Source organism: Neovison vison, chromosome 3 (genome assembly GCF_020171115.1).
Source record: "Neovison vison isolate M4711 chromosome 3, ASM_NN_V1, whole genome shotgun sequence".
NCBI lineage: Eukaryota > Metazoa > Chordata > Mammalia > Carnivora > Mustelidae > Neogale > Neogale vison.
The window spans coordinates 59,053,593-59,071,371 of record NC_058093.1 but is presented as its reverse complement, the minus strand read 5'-3'; the positions used below and the strand labels follow the sequence as shown (position 1 = coordinate 59,071,371).

Genomic DNA, 17,779 nt, shown 5'->3' with positions numbered 1-17,779 from the left:
ATGTGAAAAAGCATTTGTGAAGGCTGCAAAGATAGGTCAGAGAACTAAAAGCAAAATGATATGGAGTTGTAAAATTCAGTGTCAAGGGGTTATATCCTTTAAAAAAGTTAAAAGGTAGTTTATTTCAAAGGATGTGATACATTATCATTGTTTTTGAGAGTGTTAAATGTGCCCCTGTTACACTGTTAGTGCCTGCATAAATAAGTAAGCAACTTTTTATGTCATTGCTGTTAAGATATTGTTTCAAATGAAGAATTTCAGAAATTAAATGTATGGCAGTTTGTGACAATTTTATTCAACTTGCAGATGAATGAAGATGTAATGCTTTAAAAAGAAGATATGTTATTTGGAGCGGAGATGGAATAATACATTTGAACTGGCTTAATATTTGAATCACATGCCTCCATATGGTGAAATGAGCTTGGAACCACTGTGGAAAGATAGCCCGAGTAAGCCCTCACCTCTCTCTCTTGCTGGTGTGGAGGTCCTTTTTCATGCCTTTGTTTCATCCCACAGGGACTAGTATGCCCCTTTTGTTGGCCTCCCAGTCCCTGCACGCATAATTAACAGACTTAAGCTGGTACACCGTGCTCCCATGGAGACTCCACCAGGCACCAGAGGGAGAACATGCACATGACTAGACCTAGACCGTTTAGGCATTGGCAGAGGCATTCTGAAACAGCAACAAGGAGCTGATCGCCATTCATCTTCAGAAGCTAGATGCAGACAACTTCTACTCTGACTCTTATTCCCACCTCCTCCCACTGTTACAGTCATTGCCAGTGCTAAGTACTTTCAGGGGAAAAAAAAAAATCACTCTGGGTTATTACTGTTTCAGCCACTCAGATAAAAAGAATCGTTGACCCTCTTTATTTTTCATCAATATGGAAACTCCTTTTTCCTGGTCAAGTGTTAGTTTGCCATAGCCTACAATAGCACAGAAACGCTGTCGGGAATTTGCTAACCCAAATCCCATGTATTCTATTTTCTTAGAATATGTTCAAGTCAATGATTTCATTTGAATTGTCTCTCTGTAGACGTATCCCTCAACAGAGCCAGTTGTTACTATGTTTTTATTCAAACCTCTGTTCAGTCTTACTAGGTTCTAGTGTTTCCTTACATTAAGGCCTTCCTCGATCACCACAGTGAAGTTTATATCATATGGTTTGTTTTTCCACAAATAGGAGAAAAACAATTTTGAAAAAAAATAACCAGCAATAGTTTTGAGCAATAAACTTCTGTTAAATTCTCTGTGAAGTCCAGCTCTCCTTTTTTTCTATAAGAGAAACATTACACCAAGTGGCTGAAACCTGAACTCTATATATAAACTTACACATTTGGTTTTGTGAATAAGCAAAATATTACATGTGAACTTGAATGCTAACATCATCTATAACAGTATCAAGCTTTGGCTAAAAAACAAAAAAAAAGTGCATGCAAAAAGTTGTGTCCACGCCTCTTAAAATGAGTAGTAATTTCTAGTAATAACTCAGTGGCTTATTAAATGAGAGAGAAAAGCTTACCTTGCTAAAGTCAACAGTGCTGTTTTCTCTGCTCACATCGTTTTTATTTTCAACACAGGCTGGAGCAGACTGAGGAGAAACAACCTGACCTGCTAAAAGAAATTGTTATTACAGAATACAAACAATTACTTATATAATTCTAGACAGATTGAGTGAAATATGAATTAATCTAGGCTAACATAGGTTTCTTAATGAGTTTATGAGGTAAGCATGAAGGGTCAATATAAATAGATCTATATCAATACAAATATTATTATTTGTCTGTTACAGATAGAAATGGGAGAATTCAGTCAAGAAAAAGAAAGCCAATTCTCAGGTTAAAACTCCATAGCTGAACAGTTATTCTCTATGAAGAAGACTGTCTACAAAATATTTAAATCTAATCATGGTTTTGAAACATCATTGAGTTCTAAATTTGTCCATAACTAATGACACACATATAAATGACATATATATATATAATAACAAGATAGACATCTATGATTTAAGCTCAACCTGAAGAATTTAAAATGTAATTTTTTTAAAAGGGCAAATATTTTTCTATTCATTCAGATATATCTGAATACACAGCATATCCATCACTTCTATTCCACCTGAAGAAAACAATGAGAAAAAAATGCTTTGATGAAAACAGCTAGAGATTTCTGTATGACAGGGGCAGTTAGAAATACCTTTCCCTTACACAGTACAGACCCTGTGAGTATGATTTTATCTTTGTTACTATTCAATTATGTAAGTATACTGATATTGCCCTACATGAGAAAAGACCAATAAACTTGAACTGTGTTAGTTTTCCATTAACACTAACCAGCAACTTAATTACTTTGTAGTTTTTTTCCCATTATAGGGAAGCTTATGTTAGTTAAATGGACAGTAGAGGTGGGGATGTGACAATTGGTAATTAAATTCCACTATTCATGAAATACATCTTTTTCAATCACAGCTTATCTGAAATCTGTCCATATTCAGCAATTAAATGGTAAAAATTAACAAGCTCTGCTTACTTTCACTTGCATCTTTCTTTTTCCCTAACCTCCTCACACCCTCACTTACGACTTTTGCTGTGAAATGAGTAATGGCAACACAGCTTTGAAGCCTTGACTATATTTATGACCATAACTCAGTGACTCCACTTAACGGCTCCTATTCCCCTCAGCCTTCGACAGGAATACTCTCTCCTCTCTCTGCCTGCCTCTTCTCTGCACCCTACCTAAATTTCAATTTTATTCAAAGTTCACCCTTAGTCTCATCTTCTCCACCTACTAGAATCTCTACTTATCCAACCTTCTCTAAAGTACTTGTGTATATACGAACAGAACCTTTTCTTCGAATTCTTTCCTGATATCCCACTTACCCTTTGTTACCTAGAAATTACCAAGGATGACTTAAAATCTAATAATTTGCTTTCAAATATTAACAGTAATTTTGCTTTTGGAATGATTAAGCCTCTCAAGCAGGGGTCATTCATTAATACGTACAATTTTGTTATGTTTTAAAATTGCTATATTGCCAGAAATAATGAACTTATGATTCTTCCAAAAACTTCAGTATTTCTCTGCTATCACTACACAAAGTAAAATAATACATTTGGTGAAAATTTTAAAATTGAACTTTTATTGTTTTTTTAATTTTTGTTTTTATTAAGTTCAATTAGCCAGCATATTAAAAACGAGTTTTTAAAACAAATTTACCTCCAGCCATGTGCAGAAATTCTGATTATATCATATTCTAAGAGATACATGAACTTAAGAGAAATGACAGACGTAAACTGCATCAATTATTTGCATTCTCCCATTTCTAACTGCCATGTGCAGCTATGACTGTGAACTGTTCATTAGCAGCCATTTCATTTATCATTCTCAAAATAATAACTGTAATTTTAAAAAAACCTTTTACATAATGCATTTGTGCTACTAACAGATGTCTTCAATCACCAGTTTCACATCATTTCACCATATTTTCATGAATTAGAACATTAGATATATTTAAACCTAAATTTACTGAATGTTCCGTATACTTGAGAGGTGAAATTCAAGGCATGGGAAAATGAGATAAACATATATTGGCTTTCTTATAATAATTTATTTCATGTGATCTAAAACTGCATGGAGGGACAATTATTTAATTCGATCAGCAAATACATACAAAAAGAGAGTTAACCCAATGCAAAATCACCCACTTTGAAGAGATTTAATTGGATAAAAAATATGCCATAACTTAAAATCTGAATAAATTGGATAGCTTGTGTTTTCATATATATACTTTAAAAGCAGAATATTTTATAAATTACCATCATCTCATGTGATATCTTTAAAACACTGGCACTTGTATTTCTTCTTATAAATACTAACACTTTGAGATTTATTGTTCTATTCTATTTTTGTTCTCAAATGATGAAAATTTTACAAAATATTACCTCATAAAGGTGATAATCAGAAAGAGATATGAAGTGTATCTCTATGACTATTTTCAGTGGTATGAATAAGGACCTAGTGGACAGTACTTAACTAGCAGAAGATATTGGAGATGATAGGGAATTTCTTGTAAGTTCTAAATTCTAGAGGTGTGAATAGAATATAGGAAAAAGGCATTCAAACCACCAACCTATGCTAGAAATATAAATCACAAATTTGATATGTTTACACTTCAGAGGTAACAGTTAAATAAAGTAGTAAATGTAATAAATATACTTAATCACATCAAGAGTCCTGCAAAGTTTAAAGGGAACTCCAAGTTTTATTTCTTGATATGTTTATTAATTTGTTAAAATGAAACAATAGACATTAAAAGTTTATATCTTCAAGGTAGTATCTGAAAACTTGGCAGGATGCAGAAAAACACATAGATATTATCATTTAAAAATTAAACTGACAAGTTTCGTTTGGGTTATTTTGAAAAAAAAAAGAAACCTTTAAGGGACATAAATTCTATTTGTTATATATCTAGATCTATCTATATATTAGTATATGTATATAACTGAAATCATGAAGTATAGTCTTTTGGATGGCCAAAAATTCCATAAATTAAAATAAATTTTATGACTATAGTCTTTGTCCTTGTAAACACTGATCTCTTTAGTTTATTCCAAAAATTACTGCCTTTCAGAGGAAGGAGATGGGCTTGGATTTCAAAATGACTTTTATTAACTTAAATACTATTATGAAAGAAGAATCATAAATATAGATTCTGAAAGCACATCCCTTATTTTCTCTGATGTTTAAAACAATAAAAATTCTCAGAATGCCAATTTTCAGGTATAGGATTTTACTTTCAACAAAAATGAGAGTATGTTTTCTAATAAAATAACAAAGAATTTGTTGGGATATTTTTCCCTCCAGGACAAAATTGCATAAGGTTAGGATTTAGCACTCACATATATGTGTGGAAGTTTAATGAATGCTAATTTTTATGATACTCTTTTGAATCATGATGCCACAATGCTTTTGATCATACATATCTTTATTTCTTTATATTACCTTCATTTTACCCATTGATCACTACCCATATTAATATATCCTATAAATAAATGTCATTTCAATGTTTAATCACATCTGTTATTATAATATCTAAATAATTTTGAGGCATGAATATGGCTATCCAAAAAAAAAAAGAAAGAGCGAAAGTAACATTTATTAACTCAGTAGCCTAATTATATTTAGAGTAGATTATTCAAAAACAAATGAAAAGTGGACACCATTAGTATTAACTGGGAAATGATCCTGAGTATAAATATAAACATTTAAGAAACCTAACATCATCCTACATATGTTTAATTTTCCAGGCTTTTATAAATTTATTTATTTTTTTAAAGAGGGCTCTATACCCAACATGGGGCTTGAACTTATGACCCCAGGGACAAGTATCACATGCTTTACCAAATGAACAAGCCAGATGCCCCTATTTTTCCAGGCTTTTAAACTCAACTCGTTCACCATCTTAAACCCAAAACTCTAATATTTGTCATGTGTCTTATTAATCAAAGTGCATAATATATAGTATTCATACTAGCAACTGTTTGAATTAATTTCCCTTTGAGTTATGAATTCATTTTTTTCCTCTGGATTTTCATGAGGGAGCATCTATCAGTTAGATAAAAAAGTTATTATAGACCATGGATTTTTTCCAGGGCAAATTATAAAAGATGTGGGGCAAGCATAGGAGAAAACTGAGAGAAACTTAAGTAACTGATAATCAGAAAATGAAAGTTCTGTCATTCTACTCGTTACTTCATAAATTTTTCATTAAGTCCATTGTGAGACTGGCATAGCCTTTTCCCTCTTCATAAAGTTGTGGGGAAGGAACATGAAATTATGTCAAAATACTTTTTTTTATTTTAAGTAATGTCAGTATATTAAAGCATCTCATTATAGAAACACAACTGTAAAATACATTCTCAAAATATCTGTAAAGTATCATATTAACTAATTTTCAGCGCTTACCTATAGTTTTCTTCTTCTTTAAATAAATTACGTACATTAAGTATTGTAAAACAGCAGATTTTAACTTCTATTTGGCCAAATTCAAATCAATAGAATAATACATCGCTTAAGTATAGCATTATTTGCTACTGTTTAATACACTGAAGCTCATGCGTATTGAAGGAAACTGGGATGAAGACATAAAGGTACATTACTATTAACCTTGAGACCAAGCTGATTTACACTACCTCAGAAACCTTCAACGCATTTAGAGTACCCAAAGGGTAGGAGATGAGGGAGGTACAGAGATGAGATGAGCCTGTTAGAGACAGACACAAGACAGAGCAAAATAAAGAAATATAAAGATGAATGACAAGGTTACATACATGTGTAACAATACATTTATTCATGGGAGTAGAAAACATGAAGAAAGAAAGGCTAAGTATTTAGAAAATGTTGATTAGGTGAGCTATATTTCAAAAACATAAAAGGTATGCACATAATTAAACTTGGAGAAAAATTAGTATGCCTGAAAATAATGTAATATAAGAAACAACAAATTTAAACACATCATATTAGATCTATTTTTGTTGTTAATGTCTAGTCTTGATATTCCAAAACTCAGTAACACCAATATAGCCTCTGAACAGAACTGTCAGTTTTGTTAACAAGTTACCTTGATTTTTTTTGAAACAATGCAAAGTACCTTTATTGAATAACAAAGTTTACTTCTGACATCTACATGAATCTTTTAACATGTTTTCTCTCGAGTAATTCTAAGAATTATAAGTTTAGGTTTTCTTCTTCAAAGGTAGAACATGATGTGGAATAATTTTTAAACTCTTTGGTACCTTACTTATGAAACCACAGTATTTAAAAAAACATAAAAGCATATAGCTATCTCAACACATAAAAACATTACACATCTGAAAATAAAAAGTACAGCGCTGTAAAAGAAGTGCTTATAAAGCCATAAATAAAAGTCATTCACAATACACATGTGTACATTATTTTAAGGGCTGGAATCTATGCAGGCCTATAGAATCAACTCATATCCCATCCTTCTAAATCTAAATGTTCTCCAGTAACCTGTGGTTTTGAAAGTAAGTTAGAGACCTTCAGCTTTGCAACTCCTTTTGCGATCCTAAATAAAAGTTGCCACTGGAAAGTATTTGTAACAGGAAAGAGAAAAGATATGTGGAGGAAAAGAATAGAGTTAGAATTATCAGTGGAACACAGTGGAATGAGAAGAACATACACCTGAGCAAACACCTGAGTCTTAAATTACTTTTAAAATATATAAATGTTATCAGTTGGTTAATAATATTTTATATTAGATTTGTAATCCAAATGTCTCAAGGCATAATCAAATGCATGAACTGAATGATAAATACAAATAATGATACATTTTCTTTTCAGATCATTTAATACAAGTGCTATTTTTATCTCAAGAAAGTCCTTCTAGTTTCAAAGAATTATTGACTATTCTTGATATATTTATTCTGAATACTTTCCACCCATATCTTTTTCAAAGTTTCAATGTTAAAGAAGATACTATTTTTCTATTATTTTTTGCTGTTGTTTTGCCAAATGTAACTGTCACTTTTTATTGAAACATCAGAATCAGACATTTAATTCTCACAGTTTTGATGCTTAATGAAAAGTGAAAGTTAAACACAGCATGGCGGCATTCAAATGCATGGTGAAGCCATAGCATCCCGCAACTTAGCCCTTAAGAAAATGTGCAAACACCAAGAAAAAAAAATTATACAAAGAAATAAAGCTAACATATTTAGAGGTGAGACTGACAAATTATCACAAATCACTAAAGAAAAGTTACAAACAAAATAGTGCAGACTTGGGGAGAAGAGGAGCAAGGAAATCACTATCTTGCATATCAAATCTATAAAATGGGGAATATCCACATTTGAGACTCAGACTGAAATATGTGAATTTAGTTAATTCATGGGATTACTACTAAGGTAATAATGCTCAAGGAAAAGTCAATTAAGGAAGTAGAATCTTTATTCTATGTCACTCTTTTAAACTTTACATAAATATCAGTTCATTGTTGAGGGAATTTTGATAGTTTTGCCCCAAAAGTGAAAGTATATTAAAAACAAGAGGGGGCTTATTTTTATCCCTATGCTGGGGAAGGAAAATATTTTCTGGTTTCAACTTTCTAGAAAATCCTCATCCCATTCAATTCCCATTATATAATCTTAAAAGAGAAAGTCCATTTTTACATGAAATACTCTGCTGAAAAGATTTTTTTGTAAATGATAAGAATATTATTTTCACCTTTTTAGATTTCTTAAAATCCTTTTGCATCTCTCTGTACTACTGCACAGAATAAATAAAAAATAAATCTCCATTGCATATGTTGAAACAATGTCAGATATATATTTATGGCTATGAATTTCGATTTGTTTGTTTATGTAGAATTTGTCAGTTTTTAGAGTTCCTAAGTAGATTGAGAACCTTAGTAATAAAGGTCTTTCACACTTTTTTTCACTTCTGGATAGGAGATTTATCTCTAAATTGGTGAAGTCTATACATATTTTCAGAATTCTCAACACACATAATTATGCAAAGTGTATGAAGAAGCAAAACAGAGTCACGAGGAGGTGTTATAAGCCTAGGCTTAGAAAACCATTTCTGACAGCATACTCTACAACAATACTTAATTGGGTATATGAATCTTATTAGAAATGTTTCCAAGTTTTTATTACCCTAATATGTGCCTCAAAAAGATCTCTACGTGTTTAGATATAGGCTGATTATACAGATGGTGACAGAATCACTTCGGAACTACTCACATTCCAGTTTCAGAAAAACTAAGCATTTGCCTCAGTAAGGCAGAAAGTAGCCTTTCAGAAAACTTTATATCTCTATGTGTCTAGATCTAGACTTGTGATTCAAGGCTATAATTCTGTCATTTCTTCTCATGTCTACCAGAAGTTTAAGGCAGTATCAAATACTGTGTCTAAGTCTACATGATATTATAATAATTAGTCACCCCATAAATTCATTACCTTCTTCCCTCCACAAATAAAATGTAATAAAGTCATTTTATGGTAAACATTATTCCCAGTGAAATTTAAAATACAAATTATGGCTAGTTCACAATCCACAAGCCTTGCATTTTTTTTTCAAAAATTTTATTTATTTATTGGATAGAAATCACATGTAGGCAGAGAGGCAGGCTGAGAGAGAAGCAGGGAAGCAGGCTCCCTGCCTAGCAGAGAGCCCAATGCAGGGCTTGATCCCAGAACCCTGAGATCATGACCTGAGCCAAAGACAGAGGCTTAACCTACTGAGCCACCCAGGCGCCCCCAGGCCTTGCATTTTTAAGATAAACATATATCCTTCTTATGGACATACATTTTATTATATGATTTCTATTAAAAGTAATCAAATGAAGGCAGAATTTTTTAAAATGTGCTTGCATTCATACATAGTTCAGAAAAATATTATAATAAGGTCCTCAGAATCATGTAGACATAAGCCCAATGTCAAAATTAGTAAATATCTGAATCTGTTGTTTTAATATCATCATACCCAAGTAAGTTCTAGTATCATAGCTTAATAAAAGTACTACATTTATTTATTTATTTATTTATTTATTTTTTAAAGATTTTATTTATTTATTTGTCAGAGAGAGAGGGAGAGCGATGAGCACAGGCAGACAGAGAGAGAGGGAGAGCGATGAGCACAGGCAGACAGAGAGGCAGGCAGAGGCAGAGGGAGAAGCAGGCTCCCCGCTGAGCAAAGAGCCCGATGCGGGACTCGATCCCACGACGCCGGGACCACGACCCGAGCCGAAGGCAGCTGCCCAACCAACTGAGCCACCCAGGCGTCCCAAAAGTACTACATTTAGATTAGGTCTCAGAATATAAAAGCTTCACCTTGTCATTTTTTTTTAAGATTTTGTTTATTTATTTATTTGACAGAGAGAGACACAGCGAGAGAGGGAACACAAGCAGAGGGAGTAGGAGAGAGAGAAGCAATCCTCCCGCAGAGGAGGGAGTCAGATATGGGACTTGATCCCAGGACCCTGGGATCACAACCTGAGCCGAACTCAGATACTTAATGACTGAGCCACCCAGGCATCCCTATTCTGTCATTTTTATGTATAGCATATTTTAAAGCAATTTGTGATTTAGAACATGAATATATATTGAATATATGAGGTGATTTAAAGCAAAGCATAAATTCTCAAAATGCTCAGTGGAATCTATAAATACAAGTTGGTATATGTTACAAAGTACTTAATTGAACTTACTAAAGCTCCCCTTGCTACACAAAAGTAATGTTCCTATGAAACCTTTCTTTCTGAAAGTTTGCCTTGTACCACTTCATTTTTAAGACCTACAGGAGTATAATAACAGCTTTTTTTTTTTTTTTTAATAAAAGCAAAATCCTCTCTGGATTTCTTTTGGTTAATGAAAATAGGTACTAATGCAGGTCTTTCATAAAGGTGAAGTTGCATGGGGCTCCTGGGTGGCTCAGTGGGTTAAGTGACCAACTCGATTTTAGCCTAGGTCATGATCTCAGGGACATGGGATTGAGCCCAGAATTGCACTCCATGCTCAGAAGGGAGTTTACTGGAGATTCCCTCACTCTCTCTCTCTCCCACAGCCCCTCCCCCGACATGCACACATACATGCATGCCCTCTCTTTCTTTCTCAAATAAATAAATCTTTAAAAAGAACCAAAGTGGGGGGCGCCTGGGTGGCTCAGTGGGTTAAGCCTCTGCCTTCGGCGCAGGTCATGATCCCAGGGTCCTGGGATTGAGCCCCGCATCAGGCTCTCTGCTCAGCGGGGAGCCTGCTTCCCTTTCTCTCTCTCTGCCTTCCTCTCTCTCTGCCTACCTCTCGGCCTACTTGTGATCTCTCTCTGTCAAATAAATAAATAAAATTAAAAAAAAAAAAGAACCAAAGTGAAGTGGCATAACGTGAATTTTCAGAAAGCAGGGGACACCTGTGTATACACAACTACAGACTGCTATATGACAACAATGATTTAAAAAATCAAAAAGTATTTCAAAAATCATTTTGCCATTAAGAACTATTTCTGTGCTCTGAAACAATAGTACATCTAATTATCTTTGTTGATTTATCAAAGCATTTCTTCTACACGCATATATTTGATTAGTAGTAGGAAAATTGGTTTAAAAATCCCATTTAAAGCACAATGTGGAGAAAACTCATTTTCATGCATTTGTATTTAAGGCATCACTACAGCTATTGAAAGTAGGAGTGAAATGACATAAAATAGTCCATGCTGAAATATACATGCTTTAAAGCTTTTGTGCAAGTCAGAGTCTTTCTAGTACATTTGAGAGTACTTTTCATTAAATTTTTATCTTTTAAAACTGGGACCTTGTGTAGCTGATGAAAGTCTAACAAATTCCTATCATCCTCATGATAAGTTTATCTTCCTTCACAATAAAGGATAGATTCCTAAGCAACTTCTTTAGCATAAACGATGAAGGTTCAAAGAGATGCAAGGAGAGAACAAAATACAAAAGAAGGATAAAACAGTCTGAACGCACAAGCCATAAAGAGTAAGTCATAAGTGCCAAAAAACAGTGATTGGTGTCATCTGTGTTGGTGTGTGAAGATAGTAAGTACACTGTGGCTCCATGGGCATTGAAGATGTAGCACTGCAAACACCAATGAGCATGAACTGGAAATCGGGCTTAACGTGCATTAGAGCCACAAGCAATGTTCTAGTTGGTCTTTTGAATCATAGCCCCTCATCGAATTTGTTGACTATGATTAACATGAAAACATTAGCTCTTTTCCACAAACAGTAACTGGTGACCATTATTCATTTTAACTTTAAAAAGCCATAATTCAAAGCATTATATTACATTCTCAGGTTGTGGGGTGAAGACAATGGAGTTGCATCTGAGTGTGTAACTGGTTATTAAATAAAAGTTTCCTCTTCATTCTTTCACGAGCATTTCAGGAAATTTAAATTCTTCATTAAAATTTCTACAATTTGATACTTGAAAATCAGACTATATATGTATAAAAAAGAAATAACTCTACTACAACGATCTGTATTACAATAGACCATTTTCAAAAAATATATATTTTAAAGAATTTGGAAGCACTTTGAAATTCCAGATATCTCTAATAAACATAAAAGAGTACAATAAAGAAACATTTACCATTTTTATCCATGGAATTTGGTTCTGATTGTTTCTTGCCAATATCAGCAAAGGAACGAACTATGGGAATTCTATTGGCGAGTTTTTTCTGATTCTGGTGGTGATGCTGTTTCATCAGTGCCTCATGAACCCTGTGGCGTACATCCTCATTGAGCTGACCTGAGCTTACTTGTTGGTCAAGGACCATATCTGAAGAAGGAAGGCAAAAAAAAGTTTAGCACGGTAGGTTAACAGAGTATGCAAGCAGCAAACCACTGAGTCCAAATATACATGTTCCAGATAACATGATTCATCTTAAAATAGGATGAATTCCTTTAAAAATCTCAAAAAGTTGTGACTTTTTGTTAAAATGTTGCACAAAAAAGATGGGAAAATTTTTACTAAAAATCATTCAACTTTAAATATGTAATAACTTCATGAAGTATTATTTTTTAAATGGACATAGTTGCATTGTGAACAAGTTCTTTATATTCTCTATTATTTACATTGATGAGAGAAAACAGTGGCAGGGGTAATATTAATATAATTAGTATGTTTAAGATTGTAAAGTGGTTTATGTTTATATTTTAATATGGTTTTTTTCCCTTTTTCTAGTAGAAAATGATTTCTGTGTTTTCTCTTTAAGTGAACAAAAGTCCATCTGTAAAAATTTGATGCAGGGAGACTTAGGCAGCTATCTACTTGGTTGCATTTGGAGAGTAAACAACTCTTACACTCATATAAAGTCAGCCCCCTCAAAACATCCTTGAAAATGTATTTATATTAAAGAGTTCTCCTAGAACTATAAAACAAAGAATAAAGGTGAGATTTCAGAGGGCTATAATTAAGCAGATTGATATTTACCATATGCAGTGTCAGAAATGCCTATAAAATAAATAGGTGAGTAAAGGAATTTTAAGTTTCTTGGTAATATAAAACCACTTCAATAAACGTCATTATAGGAAGAAGGAGGGAAGATGGTGAAGTAGGAGGATCCTGAGCTTACCTTGTCCCACAGATTCACTGTAACAATAGCTACATTTACACAACTAACTCTGAAAATAGCTACATTTACACAACTAACCTGAAGACTGGCAGAACAGATCTTCCACAGCTAGGCATAGAGAGAAGGTCATAATCAAAAGGGTAAGCAATCAAGGGGTTTGTGGTTGGGAACCAAACCCCTCGCAGTATGAATCCCAAATAGGAGGGACATCACAAACATGGAAAGGCAAGAGGCTCAGACCCCACACCTGGCAATACTAGAACTGAGGACCCACATTGCGAGGACTAGTCCCCTTAACATCTCCCTTTAAAAACCAGCAGGACTTAACTCCAGGACCTTTAAAATTAGCAGGCTTAACTTCAGAGGAGCCTGAGGGCAAGAGGAAACGTGAGTTCCCACTCCTAAAAAGAGAGCATTCTAAATAATTCAGCTGAAGACACAACAGTTTGAAAAGTGCCTGAGATATAGGTGAAGGAAACTTATTGACTAATCTTAGAAAGTATACCAGAGAGGCAGGAGATTTCTCTGAGAGCAAAAGCACTAGCAGATGACATTCCTCTTCCCTTCCTCCAGCCTCAGCAGTAGGACATTGGTGGGAGCCAATTCTACACTCTCTATCTACCCTGATAGTACTCTGTGCCTCACCTGAGCATTCTCTTGTGGATCTACCCCACCCAACCCTCTTGTCTCTGCAGGCATCCCTTCAAAGCAACTCCTGACTGGATCTGACTCCAGAAACAATGACAACAAAAACAGAAATAAACACATGGGACTATATCAATATAAAAAGCTTCTGCACAGCAAAGGAAAGCACCAACAAAATAAAGACAACCTCCCAAATGGTAGAAGATATTTGCAAATCATATATCTGATAAGGGGCCAATATCCAAAATACATAAATAGCTCGTACAAGTCAACACCAAAATAAATAAATGAACAATCTGATTACACAGAACCTGAAGAGACATTTTTTTAAAAAAAGAACACAGGTGGCCAATAGGCACAGGGAAAAATGTTCAGCATCACTAATCATCAGGAGATGTAAATCAAAACTACAATGAGATATCTCCTTACGCCTGTCAGAATGGCTAGTATCAAAAAAGACAAGAAACATCAAGTGTTAGAGAGAATGAGGAGGAAAGGGAACACTTGTTCCCGCTATTGGTGTGATTGTAAATTGGTGCAACCACTGTGGAAAACAGTATGGAGGTTCCTCAAAAAATTAAAATAAAATTACTATATGATCCAGTAAGTCCACTAATGGGTAATAACCCAAAGAAAATGTAAAAATTAATTTAAAAAGACAAATGACAAATGCTGGGATGCCTGGGTGGCTCAGTTGGTTAAGCATCTACCTTAGCTCAGGTCATGATCCCAGGGTACTGAGTTTGAGTCCTACATTGGGCTCCTTGCTCAGCAGGAAGCCTGCTTCTCCCTCCTGCCTGTGTGCTCACTCTCTCTCTCTGACAAATAAATAAATAAAATCTTTAAAAAAAAAAAAAGATAAATGCTTCCCCATGCTTATTGCAACATAATTTACAACCAGCAAGATATGGAAGCCACCCAAGTATCCATTGATAGATAAATGGATAAAGATGTAGTATATATATAATATATATACTACTTTTATATATATATATATATATATACACACACACACACACACATATATATTTATAAAAAGACATATATCACATTATATATATATATATATATATCACATTATATATATAGGAATATATATTATATATATAAGAATATTAGCAATAAAAAAGAGGAAAGGCTTGACATTTGTGATAACATTAATGGTCCTAAAGGATATTATGCTAAGTGAAGTAAGTCAGACAAAGACAAATACCATATAGATTCCTCTTACATATGAAATCTAAATAACAGAAGAAATGAACAAACAAACAAATAGACTCTTAAATATAGAGAACAAACTGCTGGTTTCCAGCACAGAGGTAGGTAGAGAGATGAATGAAATAGATAAAGGAAATTAAGAGGTATAAACTTCCACTTATAAAGTAAATAAGTCATGGAGATGAAAGGTACAATGTGGGGAATAGAGTCAATAATATTGTAATAACATAGTATGGGAACAGATTGTGACTATACTTACTAAGGTGAACACTGAGTAATGTATAGAATTGCTGAATCAATAAATTGTACACCTGAAACTAATATATACAACTGAATCAATAAGCTGTACACCTAAAACTAATATATACATATAGTTATATGCCAACTATACTTCAATAAAAATTTTTTATACTTCAATAATAATTTTTAAATTTGTTTTAATTTAATAAACAGCCAATTCTGATTTTAGAAAAATAATCAAAGTTGCAGAATAACTTATACTGTATAATTCCATTTATGGCATATATGCTCATCCAGAGAAAGGACACTGTAATGATACATTCCAAATTGTGTAAGAATGGGTAGGAGTAGGAGTAAAGAGAAACTTTAAAGTTTTACCTTAGAATTAGATTGACCCATATAAAACTACCATTTTTGAAAGTCAAAAATGGTTATCAGCAGTTTCATAACATTTTAATTTTTTGCATAAGGAGATTTGTGTAATAAAAAATATTAAAGTACACTAACCAATTACAAAAGTATCTCCTTTTTCAAAATGAGGGGATTTGGTTGAAAGAAATAAATGACACAGGATTTTTAGGGCAGTGAAAATACTCATGATATCAAAATATTGGATACATGTCATTATACTTTTGTCCAAACCCAAAGAAACTATATAACACTCAGAGTGGATCCTGATGTTAATCATGAACATTATGTGATAGTGATGTGTCAATGTAAGTTCATCAGTTGTAACCAACATAACATTCTGGTGGGAGCTGTTGATAATGAGGGAAGCTATGCATTTGCAAAATCAAGTGTTTATCGGAAATCTCTCTATCTTCCCCTCAACTTTTCTGTGAAACTGAAGCTGCTCTAAAATCTAAATTCATAATTTAAAAACAACCTCAATACAATTAATCTGCCCTAAAATGATCAACTATTAACTCTACTTAATTTTTTTGAAGCTCTAACTCCTTATATAAACAAGCATATCAAAGTGAATTGCCTTCCACAGTCCTACTTAGTGCAACAAAAAATTGAGTATTAGCAGAATTTTCCCGTACAAACAAGGTTTACATCAGTGTAAAAGGGAAGGACTAGGGAAACAGACTTGGGTCACTGTACACATTCTAGCTGTGCGATCTTGTAAAGTTGTATAACCTGAGGGTTCTTATTTATAAAATGGAGGTAGTATCTATCTCATATGCTGTAGGCCTAAGGACATAAAGCGCCTAATGGACAGATTAGAATATTGAGACCTTGAGTAAATATTTATCAGTACAAGATTTCCTTTGCAATTTCCATTAAGTAGGTTATGGGTCCCTGGTTTTGATTTTGTGGTGGTTTTAATGCTTTCATATTTATTTGTAACTGTATATCAAGTGGAGGCAAAGTAGAGTATATCAATAATGGAAACCTCAGAAGAGGTAGTTCAGGATGGTGGTGTAGGAAGATATGAATTCACTTCTTCCCATGGACAAAACAAATAAACAGCTACGTATGGAAAAAATGGCCCCTAAAAGGCCCTGAAAACTACCTGAACACCTGATCCACAACAAAGGATAAAAGGACCACATCAAGACTGGTAAGAGAGACAGAGACATGCTCTCACCAAAAACCCCACCTTCAGAGGGGCAACCCACAATCAGGAGGGAGCTCAAAAAATGTGTGTGTGTGTGTGTGTGTGTGTATAAGTATATATATACACCCACATGTATAAAACATTATAAAAAATTTAGATATAGATCATTTATCACTAAGGGAAAGAAGTATGTACCCCACACAAAATACCCCTAGGCCTGCACCAGAGAAAGAAGTTCCAAAATGCCCAGCTTTGAAAATCAGTGGGGATTATGTTCAGGAGAAACACAGGGTATAGAGAATGAAGGTTCTGCTCTTAAAGGACTTATGTGTAGAACAACACTCCATAGGACCCAGCATAAAAAACACATTTTGAAAAGAGCCTAGATTATAAGTGAAGGATATTTACTTGTTAAAATTAAAGCTACCAGAGAAGCAGAAGTCTTTTGGGACTCTCTCCAGGGATGGTATGCTGGCAGATGTCACTGTTAGTGACTCCTTCTAGCTTACTGACACCAACAGTGGTAGATGCCATTTTTGTACAGCAGAGGTAAGCATCCCTGACCCCCTCAACATCCCCTAGCTGTTCATCCAGCACCACCAGAGCCAAGAGGCATACTCAGCCTACATAAGGGATATCCCTTGAGCAGCAGACTCAAGTGTCCAGGAGGGACTAAATTTTTTAATCACAAAGTTCTAAAAATCCAAGAGATAGCCTGAGAGTCAACCAAGAATTAGGGTAAGGTTAAGTGACAAGGTTCAACTCCTACACAGAGCCACTCCTTCAAGACAGCTAGAGATAACTGTTCCACATAGCACCAGAAACAAACACAGAAAATAAAGCAAAATGAGAAAACAGAGGAACACATGTTCCATAAAGTAACAAGATAAAAACCCCAAGAAAAAAATAATGAAACAGAAGTAATTTACTGAATAAAAAGTTCAAATTAATGGCCATAAAGATATTCACCAAAATCAGGGGAAATATGAGTGAACACACCTAGAC

The 17,779-nt window shown here is 33.9% G+C and overlaps 1 protein-coding gene across 6 annotated transcripts in view; it reads right to left on the bottom strand.

The window, feature by feature from the left end:
• SLC4A10 (solute carrier family 4 member 10) overlaps positions 1–17,779 on the bottom strand; it is a 304,439-nt gene that overhangs the window by 109,378 nt on the left and 177,282 nt on the right. For 3 of the 6 annotated variants that reach the window (XM_044242201.1, XM_044242203.1, XM_044242204.1), the window contains 3 exons: positions 12,123–12,311; positions 1,524–1,615; positions 462–551 (listed from right to left, as the gene is read on the bottom strand). In XM_044242201.1, the coding sequence (XP_044098136.1) occupies positions 462–551; positions 1,524–1,615; positions 12,123–12,311 (371 nt within the window). The remainder of the gene's footprint in view (positions 1–461; positions 552–1,523; positions 1,616–12,122; positions 12,312–17,779) is intronic. The other 3 variants (XM_044242202.1, XM_044242205.1, XM_044242206.1) reach the window with 3 other exon arrangements.